The sequence below is a fragment of the Elephantulus edwardii genome, unplaced genomic scaffold (genome assembly GCF_000299155.1).
Source record: "Elephantulus edwardii isolate Elephantulus edwardi_28Jun2011 unplaced genomic scaffold, EleEdw1.0 scaffold00185, whole genome shotgun sequence".
In the NCBI taxonomy this organism is placed as follows: Eukaryota; Metazoa; Chordata; class Mammalia; order Macroscelidea; family Macroscelididae; genus Elephantulus; species Elephantulus edwardii.
Window position 1 is genome coordinate 1,283,252 of NW_006399935.1, and position 11,800 is coordinate 1,295,051.

At 56.8% G+C, this 11,800-nt stretch overlaps 1 protein-coding gene across 1 annotated transcript in view; it reads right to left on the minus strand.

Moving 5' to 3' along the window:
- Positions 1–3,146: 3,146 nt before the first annotated feature.
- The window catches only part of ADAMTS10 (ADAM metallopeptidase with thrombospondin type 1 motif, 10), a 22,735-nt gene continuing 14,081 nt past the window's right edge, over positions 3,147–11,800 (minus strand). The window contains exons 12-24 of the mRNA XM_006896343.1: positions 11,462–11,607; positions 11,305–11,368; positions 9,070–9,172; positions 8,724–8,857; positions 8,519–8,642; positions 6,453–6,533; positions 6,202–6,365; positions 5,984–6,110; positions 5,766–5,895; positions 4,756–4,960; positions 4,370–4,546; positions 4,136–4,295; positions 3,147–3,273 (exon numbers count right to left, since the gene is read on the minus strand). Of these exons, the coding sequence (XP_006896405.1) occupies positions 3,164–3,273; positions 4,136–4,295; positions 4,370–4,546; positions 4,756–4,960; positions 5,766–5,895; positions 5,984–6,110; positions 6,202–6,365; positions 6,453–6,533; positions 8,519–8,642; positions 8,724–8,857; positions 9,070–9,172; positions 11,305–11,368; positions 11,462–11,607 (1,725 nt within the window). The 3' untranslated portion in view covers positions 3,147–3,163. The remainder of the gene's footprint in view (positions 3,274–4,135; positions 4,296–4,369; positions 4,547–4,755; positions 4,961–5,765; positions 5,896–5,983; positions 6,111–6,201; positions 6,366–6,452; positions 6,534–8,518; positions 8,643–8,723; positions 8,858–9,069; positions 9,173–11,304; positions 11,369–11,461; positions 11,608–11,800) is intronic.

The following is an 11,800-nucleotide window of genomic DNA, read 5'->3' on the forward strand; positions in this document are numbered from 1 at the left end:
CCATCCACACCTGTCCCTCCCCAGCTGTGCAGGTACACTATCACGGCATCGCCATCCACACCTGTCCCTCCCCAGCTGTGCAGGTACGCTATCACAGCTTCTCCACCCACACCTGTCCTTCCACAGCTGTGCAGGTACACTATCACAGCATCCCCATCCACACCTGTCCTTCCCTAGCTGTGCAGGTACACTATCACAGCTTCTCCACCCACGCCTGTCCTTCCCCAGCTGTTCAGGTACGCTATCATGGCATCGCCACCCACACCTGTCCTTCCCCAGCTGTTCAGGTACACTCACAGCATCACTACTCACACCTGACAGATTTCCTTCCCAGCTGTGCACGTACACTTTCACAGCATCACCACCCACACCTGTCCCTCCCCAGCTATGAAGGTACACTATCATGACATTACTATCCATCCACACCTATCTCTCCCCACACCTGACGGCTTCCATCCTCAGCTGTGCAGGTACACTATCATGGCATCGCCATCCACACCTGGTCTCCCCAGCTGCAGGTACACTCTCACAGCATCACCACCCACACCTGTCCCTTCCCAGCTGTGCAGGTTCACTAACACCGCATCACCATCCACACCTGACAGTTTCCTTCTCCAGCTGTGGATAACCTGCTGACCCCCGGAATACTCCAACGCAAGGGCCTCAGAGAGAACACCTTCTACTAGACTGACTTCCAAATATGACAAATGTGGGAACCAGGGTCCCCAAAAGGGAAGTGACTTCCCCAAAGCCTCATGAGAGGATGCGGGGCTGAGTTGGGCTGGAAACTTGAGTCCCTGAACCTCCAGGAAAGGGTATACGCTTGTTCCCACAGATGCTGTGATCCTTCAGGACCACAGGCTCTTCTTCTAGATACTACTCTGTCCCTGGTCCCTGTCACTGCTCAGGTATGCTAGTCATTGGATGGGAGCTTGGAGATGGGTGCCAGGGGACATCTGAGCTGCACTGAGGACCAGAGAAGGGAACACCAAGGGTCAGCCGTACCCTTCACCCCACCCCACCCCACTTTCTGATGGTCTCAAGGGCCTGCGCTCCCAGAGTACCTGAAAGACTCACCATGGTTGAGGGTTGGCGTCTGGGCCTTTGCGGGGCACCTGGGGAAGTTCGAGCTGGAGGGCAGGCTCAGGGGGCTTTGGGGGGCGGCTGGGGCATGGCCCTGCTCCAGCTCCTTCACCCAACTCCCAGCCCTAGTTCCTCTTACAACAGCCCCCCCTTTCACTTCCTTTGACGGGAGGGGCTGTGGCTACGGAAGAGGGAAGCTGGAGGCGGAGACAGAGATGGGGTGCAGCAGCAGTGGGGTTGGGGTGGGGGACGACTGACTGTTTGGGGCTCTGAGAAGCCAAGGACTGATGACAATTCCTGCGGGTAACTGTCATTCCTCCAGCAAGTACCTCCTCCAACTGCTGGCGGGTAAGGCTGGGGCTTGGAGTGCTCATGAGAGGATGCGGGGCTGAGGTGAGCTGAAAACTTGAGTCCCTGAACCTCCAGGAAAAGGAATACGCTTGTTCCCACAGATGCTGTGATCCTTCAGGACCACAGGCTCTTCTTCTAGACACTGCTCTGGCATCCTAGTCACTGGATGGGAGCTTGGTCAGAGGGCTGCACGATAGGAGGCTCTCCTGGTGGTCCAGGAAGAGTATCAGGGCTCCTCCAATCTAGTATAACTGGGGGAAGAGTTGTTGGGTGTGGCAGGTGTATGTGGGACTGGGAGGGGAGAAGCATCATTTCAGATGTCTGCTTTGCATGAAAACTGGACTCGTGGCCTGTGCACTGACCCTGACTCACAGCTACCCCTTGTGGGCCAGGGTAGAACAGGGCTGAGACCTTCAGAAAGCACATCACCCAGTTTTTGCTTCCAGGCTGCTTCTGGGTGAACTTGAACCAACCTTTCATTCGTAATTGAACAGTAAGCCACCCAAGGAGTCTCTGGTTCCGAGAACTCCTAGCAAATCTGGTGCACCAGAGTGGTCCCTGCAGGTGTGACAGTGGCCACAGCCCACGGTGGGATCTACCAAGCATGGGTCCCCGCCCTGTACCCCAGGAGACAGCACTCCAGGCAGTAACAACAATGGCAGGTTGCCATCATCTCTTGCCACGCACGAGGAGAAGCTGAAGTGAACCCAGCCCTGGGATGTCTGGCCAGGACCCACATCTGGTCTAGCCTTAGGGACCACTTACTGACACAGTAAGCTAAGGTGCCCCCCTCCCTCCCAGTGGCCACAGATGGAAGCCCTCTCTGCCCTGAAGTTCTGGGCATCTGCAGAGCCGACTGAGGCTGGGGTGCTGGGACCTCAGTGATGCTGCCTGGTGGTGCTGAGGTAGAAGGGATGTCTGGGTGGACTTCTGGAGATGGTGTTGAGGCTGCTGGATGAGATGGCTATTAGGTGAGGAGGAAGCAGCTGGAGAAAAAGCTATGAGGTGGGACAAGGGGCTTGCAATGGATCTGGATGAAGTCTGGCAGGGAAAGACCTCGAAGGGTGGTGGGCTGGGCAGCTTTGAGGGAAGCCCTCCTGTTTCTCGTCTGTGCTGCTAACAGTATCATAATAATGACAGTATTCTGCCCACCTGTGGGGGACCAGTGCTAGAGGTCACCCAGACACAAAGATGCCCCCACGTGGAGATCTACACAAGACAGAACTTTATTGATGGGGGGCTTCCTGGTGAGGGGTCTATGGGCCCTAGGGCAGGGCCTGTAGCACCATGATGGGGGCAGCTGGATGTTGGGGTCCCTGGGACAGGCAGGGCTGAGGGTGGGGTGGATCTTTATAGATGATGCTAAGCCCCCTCCCCCAGCACAGAGTGGAGGGGGACAGTGCTGGGGGGGTAGAGCACCAGTACAGAACCCCCCATTCCTCACCCCTACTCTTCACAGTACATATTCCCATCAAAGGGGCTCCCTAGAGGTGGGCAGAAAGGGTCTTGGGGAAAACAGCTCCCTACTCCCACCCTGGAGGGGTCTTACCATGTGAGCGTGGAGAGGGGCTGAGGAGAGGCCCTGGAGGTGGCCAGCCCCTCCCCATCCCCAAGTCAGGGGCCCTGCAGCGATTCCCAATAAATAACTTCAGGTTCCACCCCACCCTTCACTCCCAGCTTCAGGCAGGTCTGAGCTCTGCACCCCCTTCCCTCGGATACCGCGCGCCACCTAGCGGCCCTGGCAGGTTTTGCAGCACATCTGGCGGAAATAGGCTCGGCTGCAGAACTGGAATTTGAGCACCAGGGGGCAGTAGGCGACCTTGTTCACATCCTTGCATTCTGGGGGTGGAAAAAAGGGGGAGGAGAAATAAGAACCCAGGTCCCTCTTCTGTGCTTGCACACAGCTTCAAGTGCACGGCTTTGCCTTGGTTTCAAGCGCTGATCCCAAAAAGGCTCAAGCCCATTCTGACTCCTAGTGACCTATGTGTGCCTGAGTAGCATCACGCTCCACAGGGTTCTGAATGGCTGGGAGATTGCCAGTCCTCTCTTTCGAGGCACCTTCAAACTTTTGGTTGGCTTTCAAGTGCATCAAGCCTTTGCACCATCCGGGTACTCTTTGCACTGTCAAAGGGAGCTTTTATAATAGGAAGCATTAAGGAGTCGTGCCCCTAACCCAAAGAAAGCACCTCTCTGGAAGTTCAAAACCAACCAGCTGCTCCGTAGGAGCCAGTCAATCTCCTTCAGCGTAATTTACATCCTCCAGGAAAGAGACGAGTCTGCTACAAGTAATTTCTGACTTGACTGGCAATGCGTTTGAGAGTTCATGTCAGCAGGAAGGAGCTGGGTTTTTGGGTGATACCAACCTAGACCCCAAAACGTGTTGCCATCAAGTAGATTCTGATTCATGGAAGACCCCTCATGGGCAGAGCAGAACTGCTCCAAGGGGTTTCCATGGCCCTGACTTTTCAGAGGCAGATTGCCAGGCCTTACTTCTGCTGGGCCACTGATGGCCAAACTGTGAGGTTAGATGCTGGCACACCCCCCTGTGCCTCACTCAGGGGCCTTCTAGGTACAAAGTAGCATTTAATAAATGTGAATAAGAGACGTCTTGGTGGAGAGAAATTCAAGATTTTGATAGTTAGGGAGGTCAAGGGCTCCTGGTACCCCTACTCACAGGGGTCCCTCCCCTCCCACCCCGTACCTTCCGGGCCGTCCTCGGTGGGCACACTCTCACACTTGGCCTCGCACTGCTGCGTGGTGGGCGGCCGCAACACCTCCGTGCACTCATGTGACGGCTGGCCCGTGTGGCTGGTGCAGCGCACGGCGCGTTGCTGCTGTCCGAAGCCGCAATGCGCCGAGCACTGCCGGGGAGCCACCTTTGAGCCACCATCCTGCGCCCTGCCGCCCACCACCCATCCTGGGCAAGCCCACCTACCTCGCCCCACTCGCCTGCCACCCAGCGGGCCGGGGGGCAGCGGCGCAAGTTGCAGCGCATGGTGGCTGGTGGCTTGGCTGCGGGCGGGCAGTGCGCAGGGGGCAGTGTTGCACGGTGGTCAGCGCTTTTGCAAAGGACCACACGGTGCCGGAGGCCAGGCCCACAGCTGGGGGTGCACTGCAGTTGGAGGGGGCATTTTATGCCTCAAACGGCATCCCTACCCAAAGGGGCACAGGGAGGGGGCAGGGCATGGGCTCTTGATGTACCCCAGGTACAGGTGACGGCTAAATTGGACTAGTCAAAGGGTGAGGTGAGGGGGAGGGTGCGCTTGCCCTGCCATCTGTGCACAGAGGGTGGGCTATTTGCTAGGGGAAGGGGTGGCTGACCTCAGACCAGTCGAGGGCGGCCCACTCAGGTGGACAGGTGGGGCCCTGGCAAGCTTCAAGCATGGGCGGGCGCGGCTGGGGGCATGCGCTGTCATCCAGCGCCTTCTCCTCGGCGGCTGACACACGGCGCTGGCACACGACAGAGCGACTGCGCACGCCTGCATCACAGCTGCGGCTGCAGCGAGACCAGTTCCCTACCACCCAGCTGTGCGGGAGAAGAGGGTGGAAAAGGTCTATGAGTCAGAGAAGATAAGATGGAAAGCAGGGCCCCCCCTTATGACACATTGAGAGCCCCTGTGTACAGAGCAGAATCGCTCCACATTTACATGGCTGTGATTTTACAGAAACAGATCACCGGGCCTTGCTTCTGCTGTTGCACTAGTGAAGCACAATCCAACCTCATCACAGCGTCTTAGCCCCGCCCCAGAGTCCTGGTCCCGCCTCCACACCCTAACCCCACCCCAACGTCCTAGCCCCGCCCAGCGCCTTAGCCCCCAGCATCTTAACCCCGCCCAGCACCCTAGCCCCGCCCCATCATTTTAACCCCGCCCAGCAATCCTAGCCCCCGCCCCCGCATCTTAACCACGCCTCACCCTAGCCCCGCCCCAGCGTCTTAAGGCAAACTGGCACCGGGAAGAATGGTTCCCCAGAAGGGACCTACAGGGATCTGCTCCCTATCTGGCGCGCCTTTACCCTGCACCCTCACCTAGAATGGGGATGGTGCAGTACCCTAGGAGAGGATGCTGACCCACGTGCTGAACTTGCCTAGGGAGCACCCTCCTCCTTGCTCTGACCTAACTTGGGGAGCATTGCTCCCCCAATTACAGAGTGTTGGAACTCAGCTTCCACAACTGCATGCTCCCTCACTTTTGGGAGCACTCCGGAACACTATCAGCCAAACTCTGGGCGCACTGTCACCCCAATTCGGCGCAGCCCTGCTCCCCAGCACAGGGAGCAAGCGCTCTGTCCCCACCCTGAGGTGACCCTGCACGTGGACGGCAGGCACTCACTCTGGCGGGCAGGGCTCTGTGTTGCAGGCACGCTGCCTGCTGGGCAGCTTGCTGTGGGCGCTGCAGTGGTGTGGGGCCACGATCGTGCTGTCCAGCTGGCTGCGGCACTCCACGGCCTGCACCTGGCTGCCTGGGGCGGGGCGAGAGGCCAGCTCAGTCCTGCTGGGCCGGACACCCACCAAGCGCCCAGCACCTGCCCTAGCCCTGCCTGGCCTCACCGCCAGCACACTGGGCAGAACATTTGGTCCAGGGAGCATAGTGCCAGGAGTAGGGGGGCAGCGCATAGCGGGCGATGGGCGCGTTGAAGCGGTAGCGCAGTGCAGGGAGCTCTGTCCGAGACTGTACCTAGAGAAGGGACATTGGAGGAATCACACAGTGGCTCCAGGCAAAGTTAGTCCTCCCCCTCAAACACCATCCCCACTTAGCCATCTGTTACCATGACAACAAGAGACGCATTGATGGGTCCCAGGGCTTCTAGGCTCTGGGTCTGGTCTGGTCCCTGTCTCAGCTGAAAGGTGGTCCCAGCCAGGGGCAGGCGGTGGGGCTGAGGGGTCCCAGGCAGCCCCTCCAGCAGTAGGGATTCCTGGTCTCCTTTCAGGGCTGGGGAAGGTGCATAGTTGAGAACTCCAGCTGCACTCACCCCCCTGGTGACCCCCAAGACCCATCTTCCTCCAATCCCCAGCTCACCCAAGTGACTGATGGAGAGGTTCAGGTCCTGGATGAAAATGTGGACGGAGCCCTTGGGGATCCAGACGACTTCTTCATACCCTGCACGACAGAGCTAAGATATTGCCCAGGTGGCTTGTTCCTGTTAGCTGCTTTCTGCACTTTTAGACAATGGCCATTCCGGCTGCACAGTGCTCACAGGGACACCCCGCTCTAGTCCCATGGATCCAGTGTGCCACTGATCCCATTTTACAGATAGGAAAACTGAGACCCAGGGAAGCTAAGCAAATCCCCCAGGTTTTATAGCCAGCAAGTTGCTGGGCTGGGATTTGAATCAACCTCTCTTAACTATCAAAATGGTATGGCCCTGCTTGCTCTGATAGGTAGGCCTGACTGGAACAGAGGGGACATGGCTGAGACCTCAACTCATACAGCATGACAGGGTCTGACAGTCTCAGACTTGAGATTACAACTGGCCCCAACCACTTAATACCTGCATGATCCTGGGTCCTGGTGAATCCTCTGATGGCCCACCTGTGTGCCCATGAGCCACGGCTTATCTGTCTGTCCCTTGATCGTTATTTGTCCCTTAAACCTGCACTTGAATCTGGGTGTCTGGACTCACCTATACCTGCAGTCAGGTTTACAATCCTCTATCTCCAGGGCAGGAGCGAAGTGTCCCCCAAACCTCAGGACCTCCAATCTGCATCACAGGCTCATCCCTCTCTTGGACGCACCACACTGTGATGTCCTCCAGGCCCCTCTCAACCTCGCTGTATTCTATCTAATTCAGCCTCCTTCCTGTGCAGCCCCCATTACAGAGACAGCGAGGGTCCACGGAACGTGAGCACGGATCCCTCTCCCTGCACCTGTATCTAGCCCGTCTCCAAAGTGTACTTCTCAGCTCTTGAGTTGATCAGGAGCTCTTTTTTCCCCTTCTGTCCCTCCTTCACCGCTCTCCTGACTCCCAGTCACCGTATGATCCCACTTGTGATACCAGCTGCCAGGTGGTCCTTGAAGAACTCCAATCTAACTCTGCTGGCGGACTGAAACCCCCGCTCTGTTGCCTGCTCCCAGTGGGCCACCTCACTTTGACAGGCCCCCCAACTGGTAATAGTGTCCTTAAGAGTTTCTGGAACTTTCTTCCCAAAGTTCTTTCTCTTTTAGGGAGGCCTGGGAAGGTCACATAAGCTCTCCACACTCTCGGAATATGCAGCCCCTCTGGTGACCCTGTTCCTGCTTATGCAGAGAGAGCTCTGAAGTCCCTTGTAGCTCAGAGGGACCCTTTGTGGCTCAGCGTGAGGCCGTGTGTGTGTGTGTGTGTGTGTGTGTGTGTGTGTGTGTGTTCCCATCCTTTAACAGAAACAAAAACTCAGCTGCTGTTGTCTGTTTTGATTCACTGCAACCCCAAGTGTGTCAGATTAAACCTTGGCTCCCTGGGTCTTTCAAAGGCTGAGTTTTCAGAAGCAGACGTCTGTGCCTTTCTTCCAAGGTGCCTCTGTGTGAGCCTGAACCTCTAACCTTGTGGTTAGCAGTGATCATGTGAACTGCTACCACGACCTCGGAATGGACTTTCATCTCCTTGTTGTTGTGAAGTGCCACTGAGGCACAGCAACCTTACGAAAGACGGGTCTGAACACTGCCCTATCCTGTGCTATCTTCATCATTCCCGTTAGTCATGAGCCCAGTGATACAGCTATCAGGTCAATCCATCGCACTGAGAGTCTTTCTCTCTTTTGCTGACCACCCCCCACCCGAGAACTGACCCACAGATGAGTCACCAGGGGTTTTTCAGAGCCAGTCCATCACACAGGACAGTGCCCATGTTCCCCCTGCGCAGCAGCTGGTGGGTTTGAACCACGCACCTTGGGGCTGCCTGCACAGCTAATTACTAAGGCCAGCCCACGAATTTCTTGACCATGGCCGTGTGAATCTACCAGCTGCTGTCTCCTCTCATGCAAGTCTGCAGCCTCAAAAACCAAACTGGCCAGAAGTCAACTGATTTGAAGGCACAAAAGTCTGGCTTCGGTTCTTGAGCCTCCCACTCGGCTCACGCTGGGCTGTGGGAGGGAAGCTGGGTCTCTCACCGGCCCCCAGCAGGGCTGGGCTGAAGACCCCCTCAATGGTCTCGCAGGCACTGCCGTCACCCCCGCACACGCGACACTTGTCCTCACGCAGGTCAGAACCCAGGATGCGATCGCAGCCCACGTGCTGGGGGCAGGGGAGAGGACACGAGGGTCAGTGAGATGCCCTCCAGGACTCCCCCATGCCTCCTCCCAGGGGTCTATCCACCTTGCATTCGCCGCTGACGCAGATGTCCACCGTGTCGGGGCGGCAGGGTGTCCCATCCACCACGGCCGCTGCCCGCTCCGTGTAGAAGTTGAAGCCCTCTGCTAGGCACGTGAGTGAGCAGGCCTTCACGCCCCCTGGGGGGCACAGCCCCGTCATACTTCAGGCCCCCCCTGTCCGTCCTCTCCCCAGGAGGTGTGAGGGGCCATGGGAGGCTGAGCCCAGGCCCAGTGATTGGAGGTGGGTGGGTTGTGGGGTTCCTGGTGTCCAGCTGCAGGATTGCAGCCGTGCTGGTCAGGGAAGGGCTGAGGGCTCACCCCACGATGCTGCCCTTTGAGGCTCCGCTCACCTCCTCTGTATGTCTTCCACGTGTAGAACTTCCCACGGAAAGGGATGCTGTCAAACTCAGAGCACTGCATCTCCCGGAAGTCCTGGGAGCCAGGCGGACAGTCCTGGGGATGGAGGCGGGAGGGAGGGAGGTCAGGTATGGAGGGGAGGCCCAGGAGCAGAGAGGGGGAGATGGTGGAGGCAGAGGGGCCTGGGAGGAGGTGGTGCTGACCTAGGGGAGGTGGAGGGCGGCCTGGGCTAGGAGGCACGAGAGGTGGGACTAGGTGATTCAGATGCAGGCTGTGTGGCTCGGCGGTGGGATTGCTGCCTTTAATACAGAAGACCTAGGTTCGATTCCTGGCCAACATGCTTTATGTGAAGCTACCACTGACTGTTGGGAAGGCTTGTGTGTTGCTAAGATCCTGAAAGGGGTTTTATTGGAGCTTCTAGACTAAGATGAATTACGAAAAAAAGGCTGGTAACCTTCTGAAAATCAACTCCACAAGCCCCACTCACTGCTGTCGCCCTGGAACCTGCTCTCAGCTGACCCTCGGCTGGGTTTTCAGAGGCTGTACATGGCACGGGACACTGCCCATCTTTCTCCTGTGGGGCTTGCTGGTGGATTTGAACCACCAGAGTTGACACTGCCTTTGGTTTAGTGTCACAACTCCCTACAGGACACACCAGAGCTGGCTAGTGAAAACTGAGTCCCGACAGTCCACGCCACTGCCAGTCCTGTGGCTGGTGCAGGAGTGGACAGCATCTGACCCCACTGTGCAAGATGTCACCATCAGCTGGGGTCAACTCGGTGACAACTAGGAAACTCATCAGTGGTTGGGACAAGCTGAGAGGGCACCGGGGTTTCTGACTGCAGATGACAACGGAGCCTTTACAGGTAGGGCTCAGACAGGAGCAGGCTCTGGGGGAAGGGGCTGGGTGCTGTCTTGAATTTCCTGTCAGGGCTCTGTGGGACAGCTGGAGACTGGAGTTCCCTTGGTGACAAGTGACAGGCAGATGTACAAACATCAGACTCATCACCCTTGAACATCCAGCCATGGGAAAACCCAGCATTTAAGCAACAGTGGAGGAAAAAACCCTCGGAAGAAAGGTCTGGCAATCTAGTGAGAAAAGCGCTATTGAAAGTGCTAGGGAGTATGGTTCTATTATGATATACATGAGGTTTCCCTTTTGACTCAAAGTCAACTTGTTTGGCTGAAGGGAGAGGCAAGGTGCAAGGTGAGAAGGTGGGGAGGTGAGCGGACATGCAGGCAAGAAGGGGTAGGGGTAGTGGTCCCCAACTGCAGAGCAAGTGGCAGGAATGCAGAGACGGCCATGAAGGGGCCATTGATGATGGTGTAGGTGGGGGGCAGAGGGCCATGGAGAAGTTGGAGAGTTGGGGAGAGGGAGACTGGGCTGTAACCCGAAGGTTGTGAGGGGTGAAACAATCATTTCAGGAGAAGAACGTTAGCCGCTGAATTTGAATATATAAAGGGCAAAGTGTTTACCATGAAATCTGAATAAATGGATGGTGTCCAGCCACCACTGCTGAAATACTGTGATGAACGACCCAGAACACAGATCCAGATCAAAAGGAGGTAACTTGTGGCATTGAACTTCAAACTCAGAGAGGAACCCAGAATCAGTTTTTAAATTCTGAACCCAAACTACCTAACAGAACCTTTATTAAACTAAACAGTAACGAAATAAAGGAGAAAGTTTGCCTGGATGTACTGCCCCTAGAGCTATCTATGCAGTTGTGTACTGTTGAGTCAGAAATGACTCAGAGCTGACCCTGCAGCGGGTTTTCAGAGGTAGTAAACCACATGGGAGGAGACTGCCCATCTTTCTCCTGAGGAGCAGCTGGTGGATTAGAACTTGTGCCTTTGGGTCGACAGTACAACTACTTAACCACTAAGCCACCAAACATCTGTATCATCAAGTGATACATGAAAGCACAAATGAAAACAGGAGGCGTAAAGAGTCTAACTCAGAGGTAATAAAATGACCTGGGTAGATCGTAAACACTGATATATGTGTAAATGGCTTCGTTAGTGTAATCCTGGAGAGGTTGGGAACAAGTGCTGTATTTCAACCAAACAGAAATTTTTAGAGATATATAAAAAAAAGAAGGGAAGTGCAAAAAGATCAGAAGATGGTGAGACGTCAGTGGGCAGAGCAGGGGTCGTGGGTGGGCACCACAAGTGGAGGGGTGTCAGAGGGCAAAGGGGACCGAGTTGTTAGGGGCCCGGGGACTCACGTCTGTGTTGCAGGATCGGTGTCGACGACGCTCGCCCAGGCAGTACTTGCCCCCTATGGTGGGCCTGGAGCAGGAGTGGGGGTAAGAAATGGAGTTGGGAAGGGGGTACAGAGTGGGAACCCCCCCTCCTGCCTTGGGGGGGCATCTAAGCACTGACCTGGGGCTGTCACAGTGCCGGCTGGAAGATGACACACCACCACCACACGTCCGGCTACAGTCACCCCACGGAGTCCACGGGCCCCAGGCCCCGTCTACACCCTCCGGCCGTGACCCGAAAGGGACACACACGCGTTTGTAACACCACTAGGGGTATGTGGAGGGGACACAAGAGGACTCCTGCTCAGGCCAATCCCAAGCCTCCCTGGCATGGCAGGGGCGGGGCTTGAGGCCGGTGGGCGAGGTCAGTGGAAAGGGCCAAGGCCAAGGGGCGTGGCTCCCGGGGCGGGCGTGGCTCCCGGGGCGGGCGTGGCTCCCGGGGCGGGCGTGGCTCCCGGGG